The sequence below is a fragment of the Rhea americana genome, unplaced genomic scaffold (genome assembly GCF_003343005.1).
Source record: "Rhea americana isolate MKP2758 unplaced genomic scaffold, rheAme1 scaffold_318, whole genome shotgun sequence".
Classification (NCBI taxonomy): Eukaryota; Metazoa; Chordata; class Aves; order Rheiformes; family Rheidae; genus Rhea; species Rhea americana.
Genome location: NW_028186444.1, coordinates 522179 through 542894, shown reverse-complemented (window position 1 = coordinate 542894; position 20716 = coordinate 522179). Strand labels below are relative to the sequence as shown.

At 41.2% G+C, this 20716-nt stretch overlaps 1 protein-coding gene across 3 annotated transcripts in view; it reads left to right on the top strand.

The window, feature by feature from the left end:
- FBXW11 (F-box and WD repeat domain containing 11) overlaps nucleotides 1-16037 on the top strand; it is a 72620-nt gene extending 56583 nt beyond the window's left edge. For all 3 annotated transcript variants that reach the window (XM_085310350.1, XM_085310351.1, XM_085310352.1), the window contains 8 exons: nucleotides 4603-4740; nucleotides 5363-5481; nucleotides 6192-6441; nucleotides 7638-7756; nucleotides 8454-8564; nucleotides 9605-9683; nucleotides 11173-11361; nucleotides 15029-16037. In XM_085310350.1, coding sequence (XP_085166476.1) covers nucleotides 4603-4740; nucleotides 5363-5481; nucleotides 6192-6441; nucleotides 7638-7756; nucleotides 8454-8564; nucleotides 9605-9683; nucleotides 11173-11334 — 978 coding nt within the window. In that variant the 3' untranslated portion in view covers nucleotides 11335-11361; nucleotides 15029-16037. The remainder of the gene's footprint in view (nucleotides 1-4602; nucleotides 4741-5362; nucleotides 5482-6191; nucleotides 6442-7637; nucleotides 7757-8453; nucleotides 8565-9604; nucleotides 9684-11172; nucleotides 11362-15028) is intronic.
- Nucleotides 16038-20716: the final 4679 nt, after the last annotated feature.

The window sequence follows — 20716 nt, the reverse complement described above, 5'->3', positions numbered from 1 at the left end:
CTGTCACCCCCCCATATGTAAAGAAATCTTGTTTATGCTGTTGTGCTAATGATCAGAGGGCAGCTAGCTCACAGCCAGTGCCTAGTGAGGACCAATTCAAGCCTTCTAGGCAGTTTTTCTTCTTAAAAGAAGCCTTTTCTTCTTAAGAATCAAGATTCTTTTTCAGGGGCTCAAGGTTTTCTGGCTTTTTGTTTGTTTTTCTAAGTGTTGTAGCAGTTACAGATAAGCTGGGACAGGAAAGGTCTCAAAGATCCAAGGAGCCTGGTGCTGTGGGCAAAYTGACGTTTCTTCTTTGCTTTGTGAGCTCTGTTAACTTTATAATGAATGAAATACGTCATTGGAGAGAAGAGGACTTAGTAAGTTCACTTGCTTCTACCTTTTTTTCTGTCATGTCAGGAGGATTTTCTGACTAGGGCAGTGTTGGCCCTTTGGGGCCTCCTTGGCTCTTTTTCAGTCAAGAGAAAGGAAAGCCCTAACTTCAACYATGTTTTTCTTGTCTGAAAGCCTGATGTTAAGTGACCTATTAGCCTCTCTTTACACAACTTTGATTTCTTAAGAAATATCTGAGATTCCCCAGGTCCAAGCTATTCTCCAGACCTAGGTCCGTATCTCAGGCATTTTCTCCCAGATGCATCTTCAGCATTTGTGGCTGGAGTTGCTAGCGTTCTCTACTGGATCGGTGTCTATTCATTTACTCATCTCTTTTTGCTCATCCATAGAAAGACAAACTTGCTTTGAAGTTCCCTARTCTGTAACAGTATAGCTATGAGCTCTTTTAACCAAGTTCACTACAGTGCAAGTTGTCAATAAATGTGGACTACCACTTAATTACTACCACTTTTTTTCTGTTCACACCTGTAGCTAGAGCTCTTTGCTTGGTGTTGTACATAGACTCCCTTAATCCTGTKTCTGCTCTTGCTCAGATTTCTTCATGAACTTTAGCTGTGATTTAGTTCTGTGACTAGATTTGAGATGACACTAAGCGTACTCTGTCTTAAGTTTCTGTGCTTAGCACAGAGGAGRATGAGGCACGAAGATAAACAAAACATGAGCAATACAAGCCCATATATATCCCCGATACAAATGGTCAGCTAAAACTTGACTAATACTGCCCAGTAAACTTGTAACTGGCCTCTTAAAGTAGGGATTTAACRCAGGAGTGATTTTGCTAGTTCTGGTTAACTTTGAGAGATGCCCAATGTAAATGAGGTATGCCCAGAAGCACCAGGGAACAGCCTGCTAATCGCTTCTGTTAAGAAATGCTGTATTGTCTCCTCAGAAACTTGGAGATGATAAATCTGCTGTGGATTGAGAAGCTACTCGCAAGAAGTAAGGATGGGAAGAGAATGTCCTGGAGGACCTTCCAGGGCTACATGCCCATGAGAATGTCAGCACACCTKTTCATTCAGGGAACTGGAGGGAAGGAAGACTGTTTAGATCTTCAAATTTCTCTAGCAGACAAATTTGCATTACTGCTTTAGGTATTAGAAGAGAGCATGTGAATATGGGTTTGTTCTTGGTTATTGACCCTCGTATGTCCAGATTTGCTGGTTATACAGTAGTCATTGACTACCTGCTGCTATTGCTCTGGTGAGCATTTAGATGTGAGAAGCTTTATTTTGTTTGCATGTGAATTAAAGAGATGGTGTTCTGCAAAGCCTTGTTTTTAGTTGTGAAACCAAGTGTAGAGGCTGGTAACTTGGAGACTTGGGGGGAATCTACAGAAACTGTTTTTGTGGCTACTGTATATATTAGTAGTTGGTCTGGTATCGTAAGTATGTAAATAAACTGTGGGACTCTTCCCYACTGACTCAGTGATGCTTGTAACAGTCCATAAAATACAGCATTTTTTCCTCTCCCCTTGTGTATGTATGTCTACTTTCTCAGCATATACAGTTTATTAAGATATCTCCTGGAAGAAGGTCACAGCTGAAAACTTTTACTAACTGCACTATTCAGTAACAACCAGAAATTTCCTATACCAAGAAGCTTTTATGTGGCTGCCAGTATTGTATTAAACTTGTTCCTTTTTAGAGGGTCTTCCAGGTTGCCCACCCACTCAGCTGTATTTAGTCATCTAAAATAATGTTATTTCTCTATACGTGCACATCTGTTTTCACTCTATTGCCAATTTAAATGCTGCTGTATATTCTCTGTGTTTTGTGGCTACTTTCCCAGCATATTGAAAATTTACGCAGTGTAAGGAGATTTTACAAGTTCTCAAAAAACATGAAGTATTTTCCCACAGTAGCCACAACATATAATGTCTAAATGAAATGACATCTACTCAAAGAATTAAAATGTGCACCTGCATATTACTTACTGCTTTTCAGTGCCTTCTCATAGGTAAAAATAATACTTTAGCTTCTTTTATTTGAAGCCAGCATTTCTTATAAGCTTATTCAGTAGCTTCCTATAATGAACTTTGAAGAATTAAATCAGCATACTTTTACTGACTACTGGTTTGTTTAGAAAACTGATTATTATGAACAAAGTTTCTGATTTGTGATGTTTTTAATGTATCCTGTAGCTATCGCTGTTGCAGGGACCTGAAGTGTGAAAGTGCTGGAATGGTGTTTGAGCACTCACCAGCTAGAATAATCCAAGATGTGTTATGTAAAACTGCATATTTCAGAACTTTCCTCCATAGTTGCTTTAGAGGAAACTCTSCTTTTGGACTCTTCTTAGAATTAAACTTCTGAACATACATGGTTACTAGAACAGTTTAAATTAGATTAAYTCAAATGTGTGAAATTTAATCTTGTATGTCTTTATTTAGAAATGCAACMCTAACTATCCTGCCTTGAGATCTTTAATTATGCTTGTTCATGATATAAATGTCTACAACTATCTCCTGTTTCCAAGCATAGTCTGTCATCTCTCTGTGACAGCAGGAGTTAATGAATTGCAGTTCTACCTGCCAAGCTCAGGTGATAAATCTTTGGATAAAGCTTGAGAATTGCATCCTATTGCCTGTCCTTCCTCATCAAAACGTTCATCCTATGCTGAACARTCTGTCACCTTCAGGGCAGGAATCCAGGGCTGAGACAGTGTCAAATTTGAACTTTTCAAGCCTACTTCAAGCAGTCTGAAAATCAGCAGTGCACTAGAGACTAGTGGGTCTCAAACTGAYAAGTGACTTGCCTTAAATTTCATTAGCTTCCCTACCAAATTGGAAGCGAATGAAGGGGGTGAGTAACTTGCCTGCATGCCTCTCTAGAAACATGTCCTGATGCTTATCATTTAGATACATCTTCATTTAGATACATCTCTAGGACACATCAGAGTTGTGTTATAACTGTGTATAATTCTCTCTAAATTGCGTAATGGGAGACGATTGAAGGAGCAAATGCATGGAAAACAAAGCAGTAGATTAGTTTTCCCTTATAGCAGGCATCTTCTCTTAAATTAGGAAGTCATACATGCATTGCATTGATCCTTGATTAGTGCTTCAGTTGTTTTCTAGTCGGGGGGAGAGGAGCAAGAACTGCGTGGAACTGCAGAGCGGCTTGCCGTGTTTTAAAATTAGGATTTGGAAATAAATATGCGTTTTTCCAATTAAAGTGACAATTGATCAGCTTCTCCCCAGATTTCCACAAAGCATTTTTGGAATGGAGGGGGGAACCAAGGGGAATCATCAAATAAACAGTCTGTTTCAATGCATGCATCAGAACATGGAAAGCATCCCAGCCGGCCTAGATGCTGCAGATGTTGGCCTGGAGTTCTCTGCATTCATTCTCTGAATGTTGTTGCAAACTCTCTGACTAAAATCCATTTTTTTTTTTTTTTTTGAAATCAGCTTGGGCCTTCTCACAAGTAATAAATCTGATTAAAATAAGGGAATGACTTCTGGTTCTGTTAGAAAATAGTTTGTGACCTGTTTAGATGCATCAGGCTTCTTGCCTTAAAAATATCTCTCAGAATGAGAATGTTGAGGACTAAATTTCTGCATATTTTAAGATGAGTAGAGGAGATTATTAAAAAGTTTTGATAGCTCTTCTTAAGATGGCTTGAAATCTTACGGTCCGTGTTGTGTTAGTTTTAGATTTTTGGGGGGCTTTAAGATGCTTACAGGAAGCTTTTGTATCTCAAAGTCACTTTGAGATGCATAAGAACAGCTAATAGTTCAAATGACTGGGTGGGGAAAGGAAAGCTCCAGAGCTCCAGTCACCTCCGTTTTGGGCTCAGGAATTCTGTAATGTTAGTTACTCATGTGATGCTGAACACGGTTTTATATGAGTTTCTGGTTCAATCTTTACTGCTAATGCCAGGTGGCAATGTTGGCAAAGSGGGAAACTGAATTTTCATTAACAGTCTCTCTCTAATGGCTCCTTTGAAGATGCTCCATAGGGTCGGTTGGATGTGATCTTCTCTYGTTAATCACAAGGGGTTTTTTTGTCATGACGAAACACAAAAGTACCAACTCTAATACAATGTATTTTGTGTATTTTTATTATAAAAAACTTAGATACTTTTCAGTTTTACATAATTAAATGTTGAGAATGAGATAAAGTGGGAAAGATAGTGCTGTAGCTGTTACCATAATAATGCTGAAGCATGCAGCCTTAAGAATAACATCTAATTGCTTTGCCCTCTTGTTAGACTATAGAATCTAACTGGCGATGCGGGCGACACAATTTGCAGAGGATTCAGTGCCGCTCTGAAAATAGCAAAGGTGTCTACTGTTTACAGTATGATGACGAAAAGATTATCAGTGGCCTACGAGATAACTCCATTAAGGTAAATACTATCTTTTAGTCTTTTCTACAGAGATAATTAGGCAGTTCTACCTTGGAAAGATGGCTGTTTGCATTTCCTTGATGATTTAACTCATCTCTTCACAGAATAGTATTTATCTTTGCAGGGTTTATGAAGATGGGTTGTCTTCTATAGCCCTGCAAAGTTCATGTCTATTTTTTCTTCTAGGAGTTCTGGGGACTGCCAGCCAGGAGACCTATGCTGTGCTTGTTTTCTGTGTGACAAAAAACAAACGCTCGTGAAGTCAAAGTTGATAAAAATTAATGGAGATGCTGTGTGCCACTGTCCTTAGCTTTGCCGTTTGGCTTGGCTAATGATTTGCTTTCACATTCATTGTCCCTGAGCGACATAGCATTTCTGTTTGGAAAGCAGTATTTTGTCTTTTTATGATCATTGGTTATTTACTGTTTTGTCAAGAACTTGCTTCAAGGAAGCTTCRTCAAGCTAAAGGGAGGAAAGGCTCACTGTTTAGACAGGATAACTACCCATGGATTCTTCTTACTATCTCTAATTTTCTTCCTTCATTCTCTCCTGCTGCAGTATGAAGGTCTTGGATCTATGCTTTTGATCTTAGTAACTAGCTTACACTTTTTATTTTTAACAGATTTGGGACAAAACAAGCTTGGAATGTTTGAAAGTATTAACAGGACATACTGGCTCAGTTCTTTGTCTGCAGTATGATGAAAGAGTCATTGTAACTGGATCTTCAGATTCTACAGTGAGGTGAGTGTTAAGTTTTTGTGCAAAAATGATTGAGCTGGGAATGCTTATAATAATCTCCAAATAGTCAAAATGCATGCCCTATTATGAATATGATGCTACTATTCAAAATCCAAAATATTCACATTTGGCAAAGCATCACATTCAATTTTTTTTTCCAAATTTCAGTCTCGTTTTTGTATAGGATGTTAAGAACTTTGAAGGAATGTGATCTGTGTGATTCAAGGCATAACCTGAAGTTGTAGCTGATGAGCCAGCTATACCATAATTTGCTCATTTAGGGTTCCTTGTATCCTTTTCTGACTTTTCTTAATTATGGCTATTGATGCAAGAATATGTGGGATGCATATTTTTCTAACAGCAATTTTGATGACATTGAGTTTAAATTCTTACATGAATTCAGTGCTCAGTAGAGGTCCAATGTGAACATGCTTGGCTACAGTTCAGTGGAAGGCCTTTCTCTCCAATCTGTTGTCTTGCAACARTGGTGACTGTCGGTCTCTACAAGTTCTTAAAAGTTAAAAATTGATCCTAGCATTAAGTAGTGATTTTCATTTCACGCTAGCTAGTAGTAACACTGGAGGACGTTACACTCCAGTTGCTGTTGACCCGTGGTGGATTTGAATGATAGCAGTGAACCTGTGTATGTTTACAGTTTACACTGTGCAGAGGCATCTTCGTTTACCTAAGCTAAAATTACGTTGTTTTTGCAGAGTTTGGGATGTAAACACAGGTGAAGTTCTGAACACGCTGATTCACCACAATGAAGCAGTGCTTCATTTGAGGTTCAGCAATGGTTTAATGGTGACATGCTCAAAGGACAGATCCATTGCCGTTTGGGATATGGCATCACCTACTGACATCACCCTGCGCCGTGTGTTGGTTGGCCATCGTGCTGCTGTTAATGTTGTAGACTTTGATGACAAGTACATTGTGTCAGCATCAGGTGACAGGACCATTAAAGTAAGTTGRCAGGGCTCTGATCTAGATCTGCATGCTTACTTGAGGAAATGACAACTAAAATGACAAGTCTGTGCCTGGAAGAATAAAATTAGCTGGAAAGYTTCCAAATGTTACGACTCAAATCTAAATAGCGAAAGGGTTCATGAGCAGTTCTGTGCCTTTCTTTACTGTTCAGCTAGTTGCTTCCTTTTACTAGCTGTTAATATCTTTATGCAAATAACTAGGCTTGTAACATTTTGGTAGCTTCCATCATACAATTACAAAAAGGTGAAGCCTATTCACTGTTTAAACTGTAGTCTCACGACTGGCTTGTTTGTTAAACGTGGCTCTTTTTATGCGTTTTTCCAAATGGTAGTTTTTAATTTCAGTTGGCAGGGCTGTCCCAGRCATGAATTTTATCAACAGTTGCCTTTCCTTGCTGTGTCTTCCCAACAGCTAAACGAGGCTTTGCCTTGTTTCAAGAACTAAAATGCTCTATTTGAAAATTATATGTGTACRTATACATACTAGAGGATTTGAGTTACCCACAGTATTAATATAACAAAGACATTTCCACCCTTCCCTCTCTAGAGTTAGAGCTATCTTAGGCCATGCCAAAAARCTCTTGACAGTTATATGTCCAAATATCTGCCAAAGGTACTATTGCATGCTGGAAAATGAGCCACTGGTTACTTCACATTACGACTTCAATTACAGTTTATTAAAAGTGGGTGAAGCTGATCAAGTAATGTCAAGAAAGAAGTAGTCAACAAACTTTTATAGATCAGTTTGTCTTGGTAGAGTGCTAGCAATTTCACTGGTAAAAATTAAAGTTGCTTGTGTGTGTGGTAACTTCTACTTCTTGAAAAGACTAACTTATCAAGATCCAAGTGTAATGATGGTTTTTTTATCATTTAAAGTAGTCTCTACCACTTGAAAATATTTTATATACGAGAAACCTCCTGAACTTTTCTCACTGACTGTGTGTGCAATAGTAGTGTCCATGGCYCTTGTCACTGCTAGGTTCCTGTAGCACTTGCTAGTCTTCTGTTAATGCAATATACCTATTTTTGCCTGTAAAACCTTTATGCAAGTTTTTGTTCCACTGGCTAGCAAAGGCCAACCTCAGACCTCTTTTGTTATGACTTGTTAACAGTTTCTGCTGAAATTCAAAAATCTTGTAATTCTGAAAGAAGCATTTATCTAATTTTTCACAGGTCTGGAGTACAAGTACGTGCGAGTTTGTTCGTACTCTAAATGGGCACAAGAGGGGTATTGCGTGCCTCCAGTACAGGGATCGACTRGTTGTCAGCGGATCCTCAGATAATACTATTAGGTGGGTGCCAAAAAGCTGCTATCGGTGTGTAAYGATGTACATTTCCACATGTGAAAACAGAGTTTCTCTTGACCTTTGATACTGTCCTGTACCACTTCAGGTACAAAAAAGTCTTGTTACTGATGCAGCTAATGTATGGCAGAAAACTTTATTCAAYGTGAAAATAAACATGTTTTATACTGCCCCGTTGAAATTGCAATTGCAAGGCTTATGTCAAAGGTAAACAAAAAAATTTTAATTGATTTTGCTATTTTAGTGCCCTATCCTCTGGTTGGAGAAATGAGAGACTTTGTTCACTGTTTGCTTTAACTACTTTCTGAACGTCTGAGAGATCAGGATATGCAGAATGAACATTCACCCCACCCTTCGCTCTCACACACGAGTACAAATMAGCATGTTAATACTCACTGAAATAATTAACAAGTACCCAACCTTTACTTATTTTATTATTTTTACTTACTTGAATTTTGAATAGACCTAAATTATGTTGCAGCGGCATCATATCAGAATTACTCTTGTCTGTGAATTGAATGCAAGGAACATCTTGTGKTTCTATAGTTGCCCTTTGTAGAATATTTTCCACAGGAAAAACATAGATAGCGTGGTTGAATTGCTCTACATAAGGCTAAGGGATAGGTGTTGAACCTGAAGTATTCAAAGTTTGTCTTTTGTTTTCCTTTCTCCCCGTTTTCTTAAGGCTATGGGACATTGAATGTGGTGCCTGCTTAAGAGTATTAGAAGGCCATGAAGAACTGGTTCGATGCATCAGGTTTGACAACAAGAGAATTGTTAGTGGAGCCTATGATGGGTATGTTTTTAAATRCAGTTTTGAAAAATTTTACTTTTGTTAAGAAAGCATCTTCTGGAAACTGCTGGAGSTTACGTATAGATTCTCTTTTGATCTGACTGATCAGTATGTAACTGAGTGGTTYCTGCGTGAAGGTTTGAATGCAGCAGGCTGCAATTTTAGGGAACCAAGAATTCTGAAYAGATTCATATTATGATCTAAAATGCTTTCCTGGTGATCTTAAACAGAGTTCTCAATTGTTTTATCACCCAAGTTTTACTTTTGATGGAAAATACGCTTTTGTTTGGCTTAAGTGGCAGTCAGTCTCAAAAGCGCATTCCTTTGTTTCTTCCCTCAGGAATTGCTCCTTGCCAACTCCCATGCTTTCTGAGTAGTTTAGGCTTTCTCTTCTTATTAGACAGCAGCACCAAAAATATTTTTGTGTAATTTATGTTGTGGGGCTCCCAGAGCTCTTAAGTGACCATTTTTGGTAGATTGAAGGTTAGACCCCTACAGTTAGTGCTTTGGGCTTGCTCTGCATTGTGAGAAGTACTTTAATTTAGTAAATTCAGGATATGTCCAAATTCTTTATTTCTTTGTCTGTCTGATTTGTAGTTCAAGTGGATAGTAGAGCTATTGAAAACAAGTCTTGAACTGTGTTCGTCTCTAGTCTTTTATTTTGGTTTATTGTGTCATTGGGTTGGCAGTCCCAGCTCATTTCCCACTGGATCTTCGCACTCATCAGTAATGCTGTAGGCTTTTGAGATCTGCAGTTCTAAAATCACTTGTGTATATAAACAATTAATTTGTRTCTTCATAATATCTACTAATCCATTTGGTCCATCACAAACATCACTGTATTTGGTGCTGAAAAGAAATCAAAAACTGTCTGTGCTTCAAGAGTTTTAGTATTAGTGTATCAGTGTAGGTAAATTCTAATATTTTGCTTGATCCTGATAAATGAACTGTAGGGAAAACTTGACTTTTCTTCCATTGTTTTAAGTGTTTCTTCTACAGTTATATTTGAATCTTTGTTATAATCTCCTTATTTTACTTTATAGCAAAATTAAAGTTTGGGACTTGCAAGCTGCTCTTGATCCTCGTGCTCCAGCAAGTACATTATGCCTRCGTACGTTAGTGGTATGTAAAATTAATTCATTTGGGGTTATCTGAAATCATTTATTTGAAAGGGAAAGGCATTTTATTATAATATAGTGAGTTAGCTGAGAAACTTAGGAGGTCTTATGAAGTCTAGTCTGCTCTTCATGCTAAGAATGAGGAAAAATGTATATATTGCTATGTCTTGAATAATTTGAATTTGACCTTAAAAGAAAGATGCAAGTTTTCCTAGCTCAAGATTCTTAGATGCTCTAAAATTGTAATTACTGTGACACTGTAATGCTTCTAGTTATTGGTGTGGTACTCTAATATCATTATAGATATTGCAGTACTGGTTTTAAATACATTTCCTTTCATTAAAAGCCCCTCACGGGAGTGAGGGGAGATGGCATTCTCTGAGCCTTTCCCAAAACTTTTTCCTTCAGTTTGGAAGGAAGAGATGTAGAAGGGAAAGGTATGTTGAGTTTGCACAAGGTGCTKTGATTGCTTCAGAGGACTGTTGTACTTAAGGTGGTTACTTAGCTTATATTTTAATTTGTAATAGGGTTTTGATGTATGACTGTAGACTTGATTTAAAAAAGTTAGGGAAAGCGGTTCGTTCTTCTCACAGAAACGTACATAAAACGTTACTTCAGGAGTCAGTTTGACATTTCTCTGAGCTAGCAGCAATTCAAAGCTCTTTTGTCCRTATATAACGGTAACTTGGTTTGTTGAGCATGTGCCTGGCTCSTGCAGAAGTGCTTGTATTGCACAAAATATTCCTAGTTTTTAGGCTTTTCAGTAGTCTTGGCATGGAGATGAGATTCAAGTACCATTTATTCTATATGAACAGTTGGTTCTTAGCCTTCTGTGCGTATACTCTAGTTCAGACTACAGATTGCAGATCATTTTGACAGCTTTAGTTAGCTCTCTAATAAAGGTAGTGTAATCCCTTTTGAGTTTATTTACAGTGAACTAAGTGGAGAACATTTTATGGTCCTCATAATGCTATTCTGAGATATCCTTAAAGGAGCTTACGGAGCATGTACTCCTTTGGCTCCTTTTCTTTAAGGTAGCATTTGAACACAGCCTGTCTTTACTAGCRAGTGAATCATAATGATACTTCCAGAAGCAAGAGCTAGGTGATCCTGTGATGCGGCTTATTAGGATTATATAAAAATTGATTAAGCAGTGGTGTTGAATACAAGATGTTAAGTAATAGAAGGAACCCTGACAGTTTGTCCATGCCAGCTAATCTTCTGAATTGTTTGTCCTTGATTGATAGGCTGTTTCTATCTCCTCTTCAACCTCTTCCCTACAGGGAAGGTTCAAGGCTTACAAGCGCTTTGTTTGAAAGCCATGTTTTTTGCTTTAAAAGTTTACATACAAAAGGAGCTTTCCTTAAGCTCAAGTTAACCGTGACTAAGTACTTCTTAATCAGCACAGCAGATTTTGAATTCACCATTCTGTGTCCAGATACATGCCTGAGTACAAATGTTCAAATTGCCCCATTGAATTTTATTATTCACAGGAACATTCAGGACGTGTCTTTAGACTCCAGTTTGATGAATTTCAGATCATTAGTAGTTCCCACGATGATACGATTCTGATTTGGGATTTCTTAAATGTGCCACCCAGTGCCCAGAATGAGACCCGCTCTCCATCTAGAACATACACTTACATCTCCAGATAACAGTCTGCACTTTACTACCCTCAGAAGGTAAGGCTTCCTCTTACTAACTGTGTTGTAAATATGTGAAATGATCACTCTGCTTGCAGGTAGGCAAATAAAATCAGCAAATAAATTTGTAATTGGGTACTTCAGGTATTAATATGTGAAAGGTTATGTGCTCATGACGTTCTCAAATTCTTGCACGTATATTCTAAATACACTGCATACACGTTTTAGTTTGAGGCATTTACTTTCCACATTTGAATCTTTGTAATGAGCACTGTAATGGATTGCTAATAAACGGAACATGCGTATGGTCTGTGGACGAATGCTCATCGAAACTGAGTAATTCTGTGACAACTATCAGTAATAGGGATAGCTTTCAGAACTAAAAAATCCATTGTGCTAAGCAACATGACAACTGAAAGCTGTCAAAAACAGTGCAGGTAAATTTTGACTGTTTTGTTAACATTTTTCTGCAAGTCAGCTTTATTTAGTTCTCTAAGCATGTTGGGTAAAAACTCTGCTGTAGATCTGCTTGTAGATTCTTTTCCTCATCTCATCTGTGCTGCTGCCAGCAATTGCACTTCAGACTATACATAGCTGTGAATAATGCTGGGATTTGGAAACACAGTAATGGCCTTACCAAGGCAGAACACRGTCACCCATATCCCCAGTACTCGGTCTCTGCCAGTGCTGATAGTAGATGCTTCCAAGGATGTGGAGACATTGCAGCCAGAGGAATTAGGATTAACATTGCCCCAACAGGAAGGATTTATTTTATTTGAGTAGATAATTAGTAGTTTGCTAATACCTCTGGGGAGAAAGTTTTTGCTCTCTCCATGTAACCATGGATTTTAATCATCTGTCTGTGTATGTTTGTTGCTGTAGCAATGAGTTCTTCAAGCTTTTCCGTTCTTTTTGTAGAAGCTCTTTTGGCCAGGGAAGTATCTTTTTCCTTGCCTTGTGAAATTACAGTTTCACAAGTTTTTTTTGAAATACGAGTCCATAAAAATTAGCTCTTTTTTTTTTTTTTTTTTTTTGTTAGTATTTCTCAGAAAAATGTTGGCGGCATTTTCCATAACTGGACTCATCTTCATTTTAAGGAAAGCTGAGGTAACTTGGGTCCAGGGGCAAGTGAGGGTCCACAGAGTGTCTGGGCACAAAGCTGGCCATTGTCAGACTGTGTTTCTTCCCTTTCATAACCTGCAGTTGTTTCTATGTTTAGTCTCCTGCATAAGGAAGAAGTCTTCTGCTGGGATAAAGAGTTAGTGTACAGAATCTGCTGGACAGTTAATGGCTAGGACAGTTATATTTCTCTTAAAAACAAAAGAAATGTGTGCAGTTCTGGCTATCTTTACTGCACTACTTCATTCCAGACTTAAGGCAGTTTTGGTTGCTCACACAAACTGAAGTTCTGCTCTACTTGAATTTTAGGAAATTGCTTGTATTCTCTGTATTTTCATACATGTATTTTTATGCTGCTTTTCTAAATGAAAAGTAAGAATCTGAGTGTTGTTTTAATGTARAAAGAGCTACTACAAGTATTGACCAAATAAATTGAACAGGTCATTTAAAATCTTGAAAGAAAGTGCAACATCAACACTGCTAACTTCTTACTCTATCTCCAGTAATAGGAAATCAGAAATCTGAAAATGCCTGTCTGTTAAACTTAATGTTTCTAGTGGGTGGACAAGTCCTTAAACTTGCTAGGAGATGGACCCTGAAACTACCCAGACAGCTAGGTCCTCCAGTGCTGCCAGCCTTTCCCTTCCACCTGGAAGTGTTTCTTTTTTTAATCTCCTTTTCTTTTTTTCCTGTCTGGGGTGATAAACCCGTAATCGTATTGTAGAAAGCTTGTTGCTGTCACTGATAATAATGTCTCTAGGGACTATTCCTTTAAAGATGAAGATGCTGTCGCTGGCCTCTCTGTATACTGGATCTGTACCTAGTTGAACTCTGCAGCGGAAACTTCTTCAAGTCCTTTTGAAGTTGAATGTTTTTKCCTCCCTGTAGAAACCTTTGGGTTTTTGTTTTGTTTTTTCCTTTCTGAATAATATTTTCTCCTGCCTTTTCAGGCATTTAGAATAGGCTGTATGGGAAGAAGATGCTAGTTTCGGGAACAAACTCCATGTATTTTCTGGTTTATACATCAGTACTTCCTTCTATGAAGTTACAAGTTCATTTGAAGTTGACAAAATTTTTTTGCTTAAAAAATTACAGAAATATGTTTAGCAAGCTGCTTTATTTAGTTTCTAGGTTCATGGAARAGCTATGCATTGTCTGCATTAAGCACAAAAACAATTAGGACTTGAATAAAATTTATTTCAGTTCAGTTAACCAGTAATATGCAGGTGTCTTATTTTCTCTGTTGCGGCATGTGGCCCACAAGATCCACTGTCACTGAAATTTGTTGATGAAATATGCCTTTGGCACTCTTTTCTTCCTTTCAAATTCTGCACACTGGACAATTTTGAACAACTTGTGTCTGTCTTGTCCCGTGATGCAGAACTGAAAACATTCAGAYCTCCATATCCTGGGAGTTTTTGGTACTGGTAATTACACTCCTTTAATAATTCTTTCTTAGACAGGAGAGATGTTGAAATGTCACTTTTTGACAGGTTTGTCTAAATTCAGAATCCAGAAACCACAAATCTTACATAAATTTATGGTCAAACAGCTAATATTTCATTATGACATTTAATGAAACAGTTCTATGTGCTTTTAAACATTATAGTTTTCTGCATTTTGAAGCAGCCCTCTACAAGGCTTGCAATGTTATGCTTCTTCAAAGCGGATCATTTTTGACAGTCCTGGCAGTTGGCTGCGAGAGTTTTATTGCTTTCTGTTGAATTCCTGTTGTTTATTGTAACATGATAAAAATTGTTACCATATGATAGTCTAATATTCTTATATTAAGCACTAGGCCTTGGGCTAGGGGGAAGGGAAGTTGGGAGGTGCCTGAAGATGTTTTAACCTTTCATGGGAGTTTCCTRTCAGAGCAGGGTAGTTCACCGTAGTCCATAAAAAATGATTTTGGGAAGCAGCAAGTAAAAAGGAAGTTCAAATTTAATTACACTAAGAATTTACATCTTCTGCAAGCTAATAGTGTAGTCACGTGACTGGAAAAGGCAAGCGTAATATTAAACAACTTGATTTTTAGTCTGTTTTCTTAGAAAAACCATGTTCTGAAACAATTGAACTTGGTATCCGATGCAAAACCACACAGCATGGAGGAGGCAGAGGAAGGAAGAGTTGCTTGTAGGTCACCGTTGCAGTCAGTAGTGTTCACTGCTTAGCAAAGCTAAAGCTAACGGTTCATTTGTTACTCCCGATGAGGAGTTGTTTCTTACTACGTGCAAGAAAAATGCCAGCTGACTGATTTCCAACCTCTCCACCCCATAACGAACTAGCATCGTTAAGAATCGTGCTCTTATTCAAGCCTAATTCAAGCGTATTCTACAAGTGAAGGCAATGTCCTGTGGAGGTGCATCTGTCTGGAAGGAAGGGCTTCTAGCTCCAAGCGAGTTATTTTAAAGCAGAGCGTCCCCCTAAGGAGTCCCGYAGGAGGGTTGTACTCGGGTATTTTGCCTTTCCAGGTTCAGCCTGGAGTGTGAAAAATGGTGTGTGCTTAACTTCCTCCAGATGTCTCCCAATGTTGCTTTTCGATTTGTGTCTCCTGTCGTCGGTTCAGCTTGTCTTTTGTCTTTTTCAGGGTTTCACAGTCTTGAACTACTGGATTTTTGGCTACTACATGCCTGAAGATGTTGATTGACAGCTAAAGTCAGAATTGGTTCTAGATGCTGTGTAGATGCAAAGCAGCACAATCCTATATCTAAAATTCTTACTCCTTCCTGCTCCCAGTGGACGTCTCTGAATTTACTGCAAATTCACTGACTTCGAGTAGATGAATTTCAGAAGCCTATCCTTCCCTGCAATGAAAAATCCAAAGCTTCACATGTAAATTGTCCGTAGAAACTGAACTCTGATGGCTTGTTTTTCAGAAATAAATCAGAAGTCAAGAAAGGACTTGGCCTAATTTATATTGCTTTGCACTTTTGTCTGACTTTAAAGAAAAAACATTCTCCAATGAAATTTGGGTGCCAAACACATACCCAGAATGTACAGAGCTTTGCTTTCAAAGTCACCATTGTCCTTTAGACTTTACTCTCATGACAGATTCAGAGCCTGTTTTGTTTGATAGGAGTGTACGTTGGACTATTAGAAATATTTCTGAATTGATCAGTAATATTTTTGGATTACAGTTTACTGGTTTCTGCACCAATAATTTCTTTTAAATTAAAGATTACCTGTAATTCAGGCTAGGTTATCTAAACTAGTTGTATAGCACTGTCTTTTCCTTTTAACTGTGCTCTGTACTACAGCCGTCCTACGCTTCCTAATGTTTGGTATAGTAAAACCTTTCCATGTGTGCTTGCCTCATTTCAAATACTGTATAAGCATGTAGATATAATGTACATAACAGCATAACCTCCAGGTGCTAGGAGTCAGGATTTCCTGACACTACACACTAATACAAAATGTGTTAGCACTTGGCAGCAGGATGTTCTAACTACTGGCACTGTAGGGGTTAGTACGAATTACCTAGAAATTTTCTCTGCAAAAGGAGGTTTTCAGTATTCATTAGGATTTTTTTAATGGGAACTACATATTTTAAAATGTAATTTCTAAACTTTTTAAAAATTAAAAAAATGTTTAATTTATGTTCTGTATCTTATATTTTGTGCCGCAGTATTTACAGTTGTCTTTCTTTTAACAGCAGTAGGTTGTCGCGGACGCCTGCTGATGTCCTCCTTTAGCATTAGTTTGGCTGTTCAGTGGAGAAGACGCCATGGGCCAAAGTTAAATTTATTTATGTATGATTTGTAACGCTTCCTTAAGGTGGAGTGGAGGTCCCTTCAAGTCAGCGCTCTGATTGCCACGCTAGAGTTCTTGTCCATAGCTGTCAACTGTGACCACATCGTGGTGTCCCGGTCATGGTTTCTCTGCCTTAGCATGCTTTTATTAGCAAGTCTCAGTAGTTTCTTCTTATGTTGTCATAGTCTAATTTATGTGGTCATATTAACGCTGCTGCATTTTTCTTATGTCAAAACGAGACRTTGATAAGTGCAAAGGTCAATATTTTATCTTGGTTAGCTGTGTATGACTAYGCCTATCAGTGGCTTTTCGTTAATCCTTTGGTTGAACTCGGTGTGAAATACGCCTGTTTTCTTGGGGAAGAGGTGTGCAGGCACGGAAACGTACTGTCCTTCCCTTATCATTGTATGTCATGTACGTTCGTCCCCTGGCAGCGCTTTTGTGGTTTTGAATTTTTCCCTTTTATAATTGGAAAGGTTGAGGAAAGTCAGACTGTCAAGGGTTTAATCCTAGGTGACCGATGCACCAGCCGCATCATATCCGTGGTGAGCAAATTCAGAGAAAGTGCCCAGCAGACCTTACTGAAACGTTACAGAAGTGCGGCTTAAGGTTTTCTCCTCTTCACCCTTCACATCGAGAGAGGTGTTGGGATCAGTGTTTAAGTTGATGAGCTCCCTTTTACGTGTTACTACAAGGATACTTATTTCATCAAGATGACCGAATGTGTTGAAGTACAGAAGATTAAAGCCACGCTCCTGAGCGTCCGTAAGATTGCTTCTTGGTAAGCTTGACAGCAGTTTGTGAAAATATCTTTCTTTACCCTTCTCATCTACTTACTAGCTTTAACATGAAACTGTTTAAAAAAGAATCTGTTGCAGCCCTGAAGAAAAAGGTATTTGTTTATGAAGAACGGAGTCCTTTTTTTTTTTATTATTATTATTTTCCTAAATGCATGTGTAAGATTTAAATTCATGTTTTTCCTTGGGAGATAATGGTATTTGAACAYGCAGTCGAAACTTCTTTGTGCTTTGTGTAACATAGCAGTGGACTTTTGTGATTGGCACCCAAGGAACGTGACTCCTGGGATTAATGGTAGTGATCCTGGCTGCACTCTGGACTTTGTTTTGCTAACCATAATTGAGCAACTGTACATTACTGCTATATTAATGTTTCAAAGCACTGGGATAGTCTAATTCTAACTTGTAATTATGTTTGCCAATTATCTGTTTGGAAAGTTGGTGTATGAACAGCTTATTGAAACTGTTAAATTGTACAGATATCGTTCATGATCTAAAGCTTTGTACTGTGGAATGTGCTTAATAAAAAAAAAAAAAAAAAAGTTTGAACTTAATTTGTCAAATACCTGCTCAAGTAGTGTCACCTAACCCGGTGCCGGTAAGATGCATCGCTTGATCCCAGTGCAGCGCCCAGCCGTGCTAACTCAGCGTTCCTGCGCTCGCCCGCGGCCGCCCCTCGGCGGCGATGCGGCCGCGTCGGCGCGGGCCGAGGCGGCTCGGAAGCGTTTCCTCACCCCTCCGCTCGTTRCGGCGCCTTCTCGGGAGGCGCGACGCAAAGGCGAGCTGTGAGCRAGGCCCAGACTCAAAGAACTGAACGTCTCCGCTGTCCTGCAGTGCCTCCGTCTCGCTTGGTAGCAGACCTGTTACAAGCAGGATTTTCTCTTTTTTTCTTCATTAAGAATGCAACTAATTTTTAAATGTTACCCATTAGTTGACGAAGCAATCTCTACTCCTGCCCTGAGCCCTGTTCAGATAAAGGGTCTTCTGGTGTTAGCTCCATCCCAAGAAAAAAATGCTTTTTCTTGGGTTTCCTTTAGCTGTTGCACAAAAACTGGTGAGAATAAGTGACTCAATTTTTCATGTTACCTAGTTGCACTTGAGAGAGGAAAAAAAAAAACGCACTATGTTCTTTGACATGAGTCACGTCGGTAAGGCAGCGGCGGGCTGCTGCCTGCCGGTTGGTGGGCGAGCTGCGGCGGCTCGTTCCTGATCAGCCGGGCTGCACGGCGCTTCACCTGGCAGACGCGCGGCCGGCGGTGCCGAGGAGCCGGCGCGGGGCTGGGCCGAGCCCGGACGCGGTCCCCGCTCGAGCCCGGACGCGGTCCCCGCTCGAGCCCGGCTGACTTCGCAGCCTTACCGTTGGGCTCCCCAGCCGTCTTCTGGCAGAAGTGTTATTTTTGGTAAGGTGCATGCTGGAAGCGCTGACCTTAAGTGTTTTTAAAGGTACTATAAACGCTGTGGTGAGAATATGAACAAAGTTCTGGCGAAGTATTAGAAGGGTTCAGCCTTCAGGATTTCTCTCTGACATGAATTACTTTTTATTTGTCTTGGCCTCCTCTTGACAATTACTGGATGATTTTCAAAGCRACTTTGCTGCTCAGAACGTAGCTGCCCGTCGGCGCAAGGCGAGCGGTTCTTACAGGTGACATCTCCGTAGTATTTTCTGCTGGAAGTGCATTGCAAAAACTGAAGTTTTGTTGAACTAATGTTTTACAGCCGTTGCGAATGCCTTGAGTAACATGCAATAAGTCATAAAAACTGTGATATACCTGCAAGTACAAACTTTGAGGTCAAAATTACAAAAAAAAAAAAAAAAAAAAAAAAAAAAAAAAAAAAAGAGGTTCTCTTCAGGAGGGCCGCGTCGCCCTCCTGACTTGTGCAGTGTGTTTGGTTGTCTTCCGAGCAGCGGTGGGTTTGCTCGAATCAGCGCAGCTGTGCGCGCGGTCTGCAGAGACGCTGGCGAGGAGAAGGGCTAGACGGGTAGGAATGGCCGGTGGTTTCTGTGGGACTCAACGCTCGCACGCTTCGACTACTTGCAAACGGAAAAATTGGCAAAACTCGCAAAGCTGCCGCACCTAACCTGGGTCTTCTGGCCGGACGAGCTGGCGTCCCGGTCCCCGTGGCTCTGGCCACGTCCCTGCGCGTGCAGTCCTGTGGGCCTTTCTGGCCTGTCGCCGGGGAGCGGYGGCTCCCGCTCCGGCGCTGCGAAGGCTGGTCGCTGCTGCGCGTGCAGAAAAGCCGCTCGTAGCTTTTGCACGGCGCGAGCGCCGCTGGGAAGCAGCCCCGCCGCAGGACGGGTTACCCCCGTGGAGGCTCGCACCCAACTGGACGCGGCTGGGCTTGGGTGGCCGCGGCGGTCGGAGCTGTGTCGGTGGGCTAAGGCGGGTGCAAGCGCGCGTGGGGGTCGCGTGAACGGGCAGGACGCAAGGACGCGGCGGGGGCCGAGCGGGCGCCCCGGGCCCGACGTTTTCCTCGACGTGCCTGGCTCCTCTGCTGCGCGGGGGGGTTTCTCCTGCACAGAGGTCCGCTCTTCCCCTCTGCTTCTCGCCGTTTCCAGAAGTTTGGGGCTTATTTTTAYGCTGAGCAGCTGTGGATGATCTGAACCGGAGATGAGAGCAGCGTGGCCTGGGCTCGGGGAAGGAGGGTGGTTGGGGCCCAGCACGAGAACATGCGGGTTACCCAGCGCCATCCGGCAACACGTGCTGGATGCATCCCAGACCTCCTTGCTAGTCTTGTCCTGGGGCCTTTTAGCCTGGCTACGGGGAGGAAAAAGGGGACGGCGTAGGGGTGGCGCCCGGGACAGGCGTGTCCTGGGGCCCCGAGGCTGGAGAGCGGGTAGCGCTSGCTTCTGCAAGGGGACCTTCCTGGTGCGGCGCACGGGCGCGCGGGCGGCTCCTTCTGCGAGCCGCTTCCCGGCCGGGGCAGGCTCGGCAGCGCTGCAGCCGTCRGGACGTTTTGCTCGCAGAGTTCGTTTCGGAAAAGATCGTTGCAGCCGATTAACCCAAGTTACTTCTTTGCCGAGCTCGGCTCTCCCGTCTCGTTTACTCGGGGGAACAGCCGGGCTCGTTCGGCTGGGCCAAGCGGTGCCGTCCTGGAGCCCAGAAGCGCTTGTCCTCGTGGGAATAACCAAGCACCAACGGGTCTGTCATCTCGGGGACGAAATTCAGGAAGCACCTGGTAGGACACATCTCCCTTTCCACCAACAGCCTTACAGTAAAGCCTGCAGGAAACGCCGCGACACCTTCCCCTGCCAAAAGAACTGGCAGAATTTTATGTTATGTTATGTTATTTTATTTTATTTTATTTTATTTTATTTTATTTTATTTTATTTTATTTTATATCCGACAGTCTTCCCTTTCGGTAGGTAGGGATCGGCCTGCTCACCGGAAGCGCCCTGAGGAGCACGACGGGTTCGGAGCAGGGCGAGAGCGGACTTCGCCCCGCGGTGCGGCAGGGGCTTGGCGCTGGCAGCACCCCCTGAACGGCTTAAGAAGCCCCCAGGGATTCCTGCTCGTTGCCTCCCCCGGGCCAGGGCCGAGGCCGGGGCGCTCGGGYGGGAGACGCCGCCCTCGCGCGTTGCCTCTCCTCCGCGGGAGGATGCTCCGGCCGCTCCCCCCGGCCCCGCCGGGCTCCCAGCCAAGCTCTCGTGTCCAGCAGGCAAAGAGCAATAGGAAAAAAAATAGTCACGGAAGGATCAAAGTCATGTCCTCTTTTTTTTTTTTTTTTTT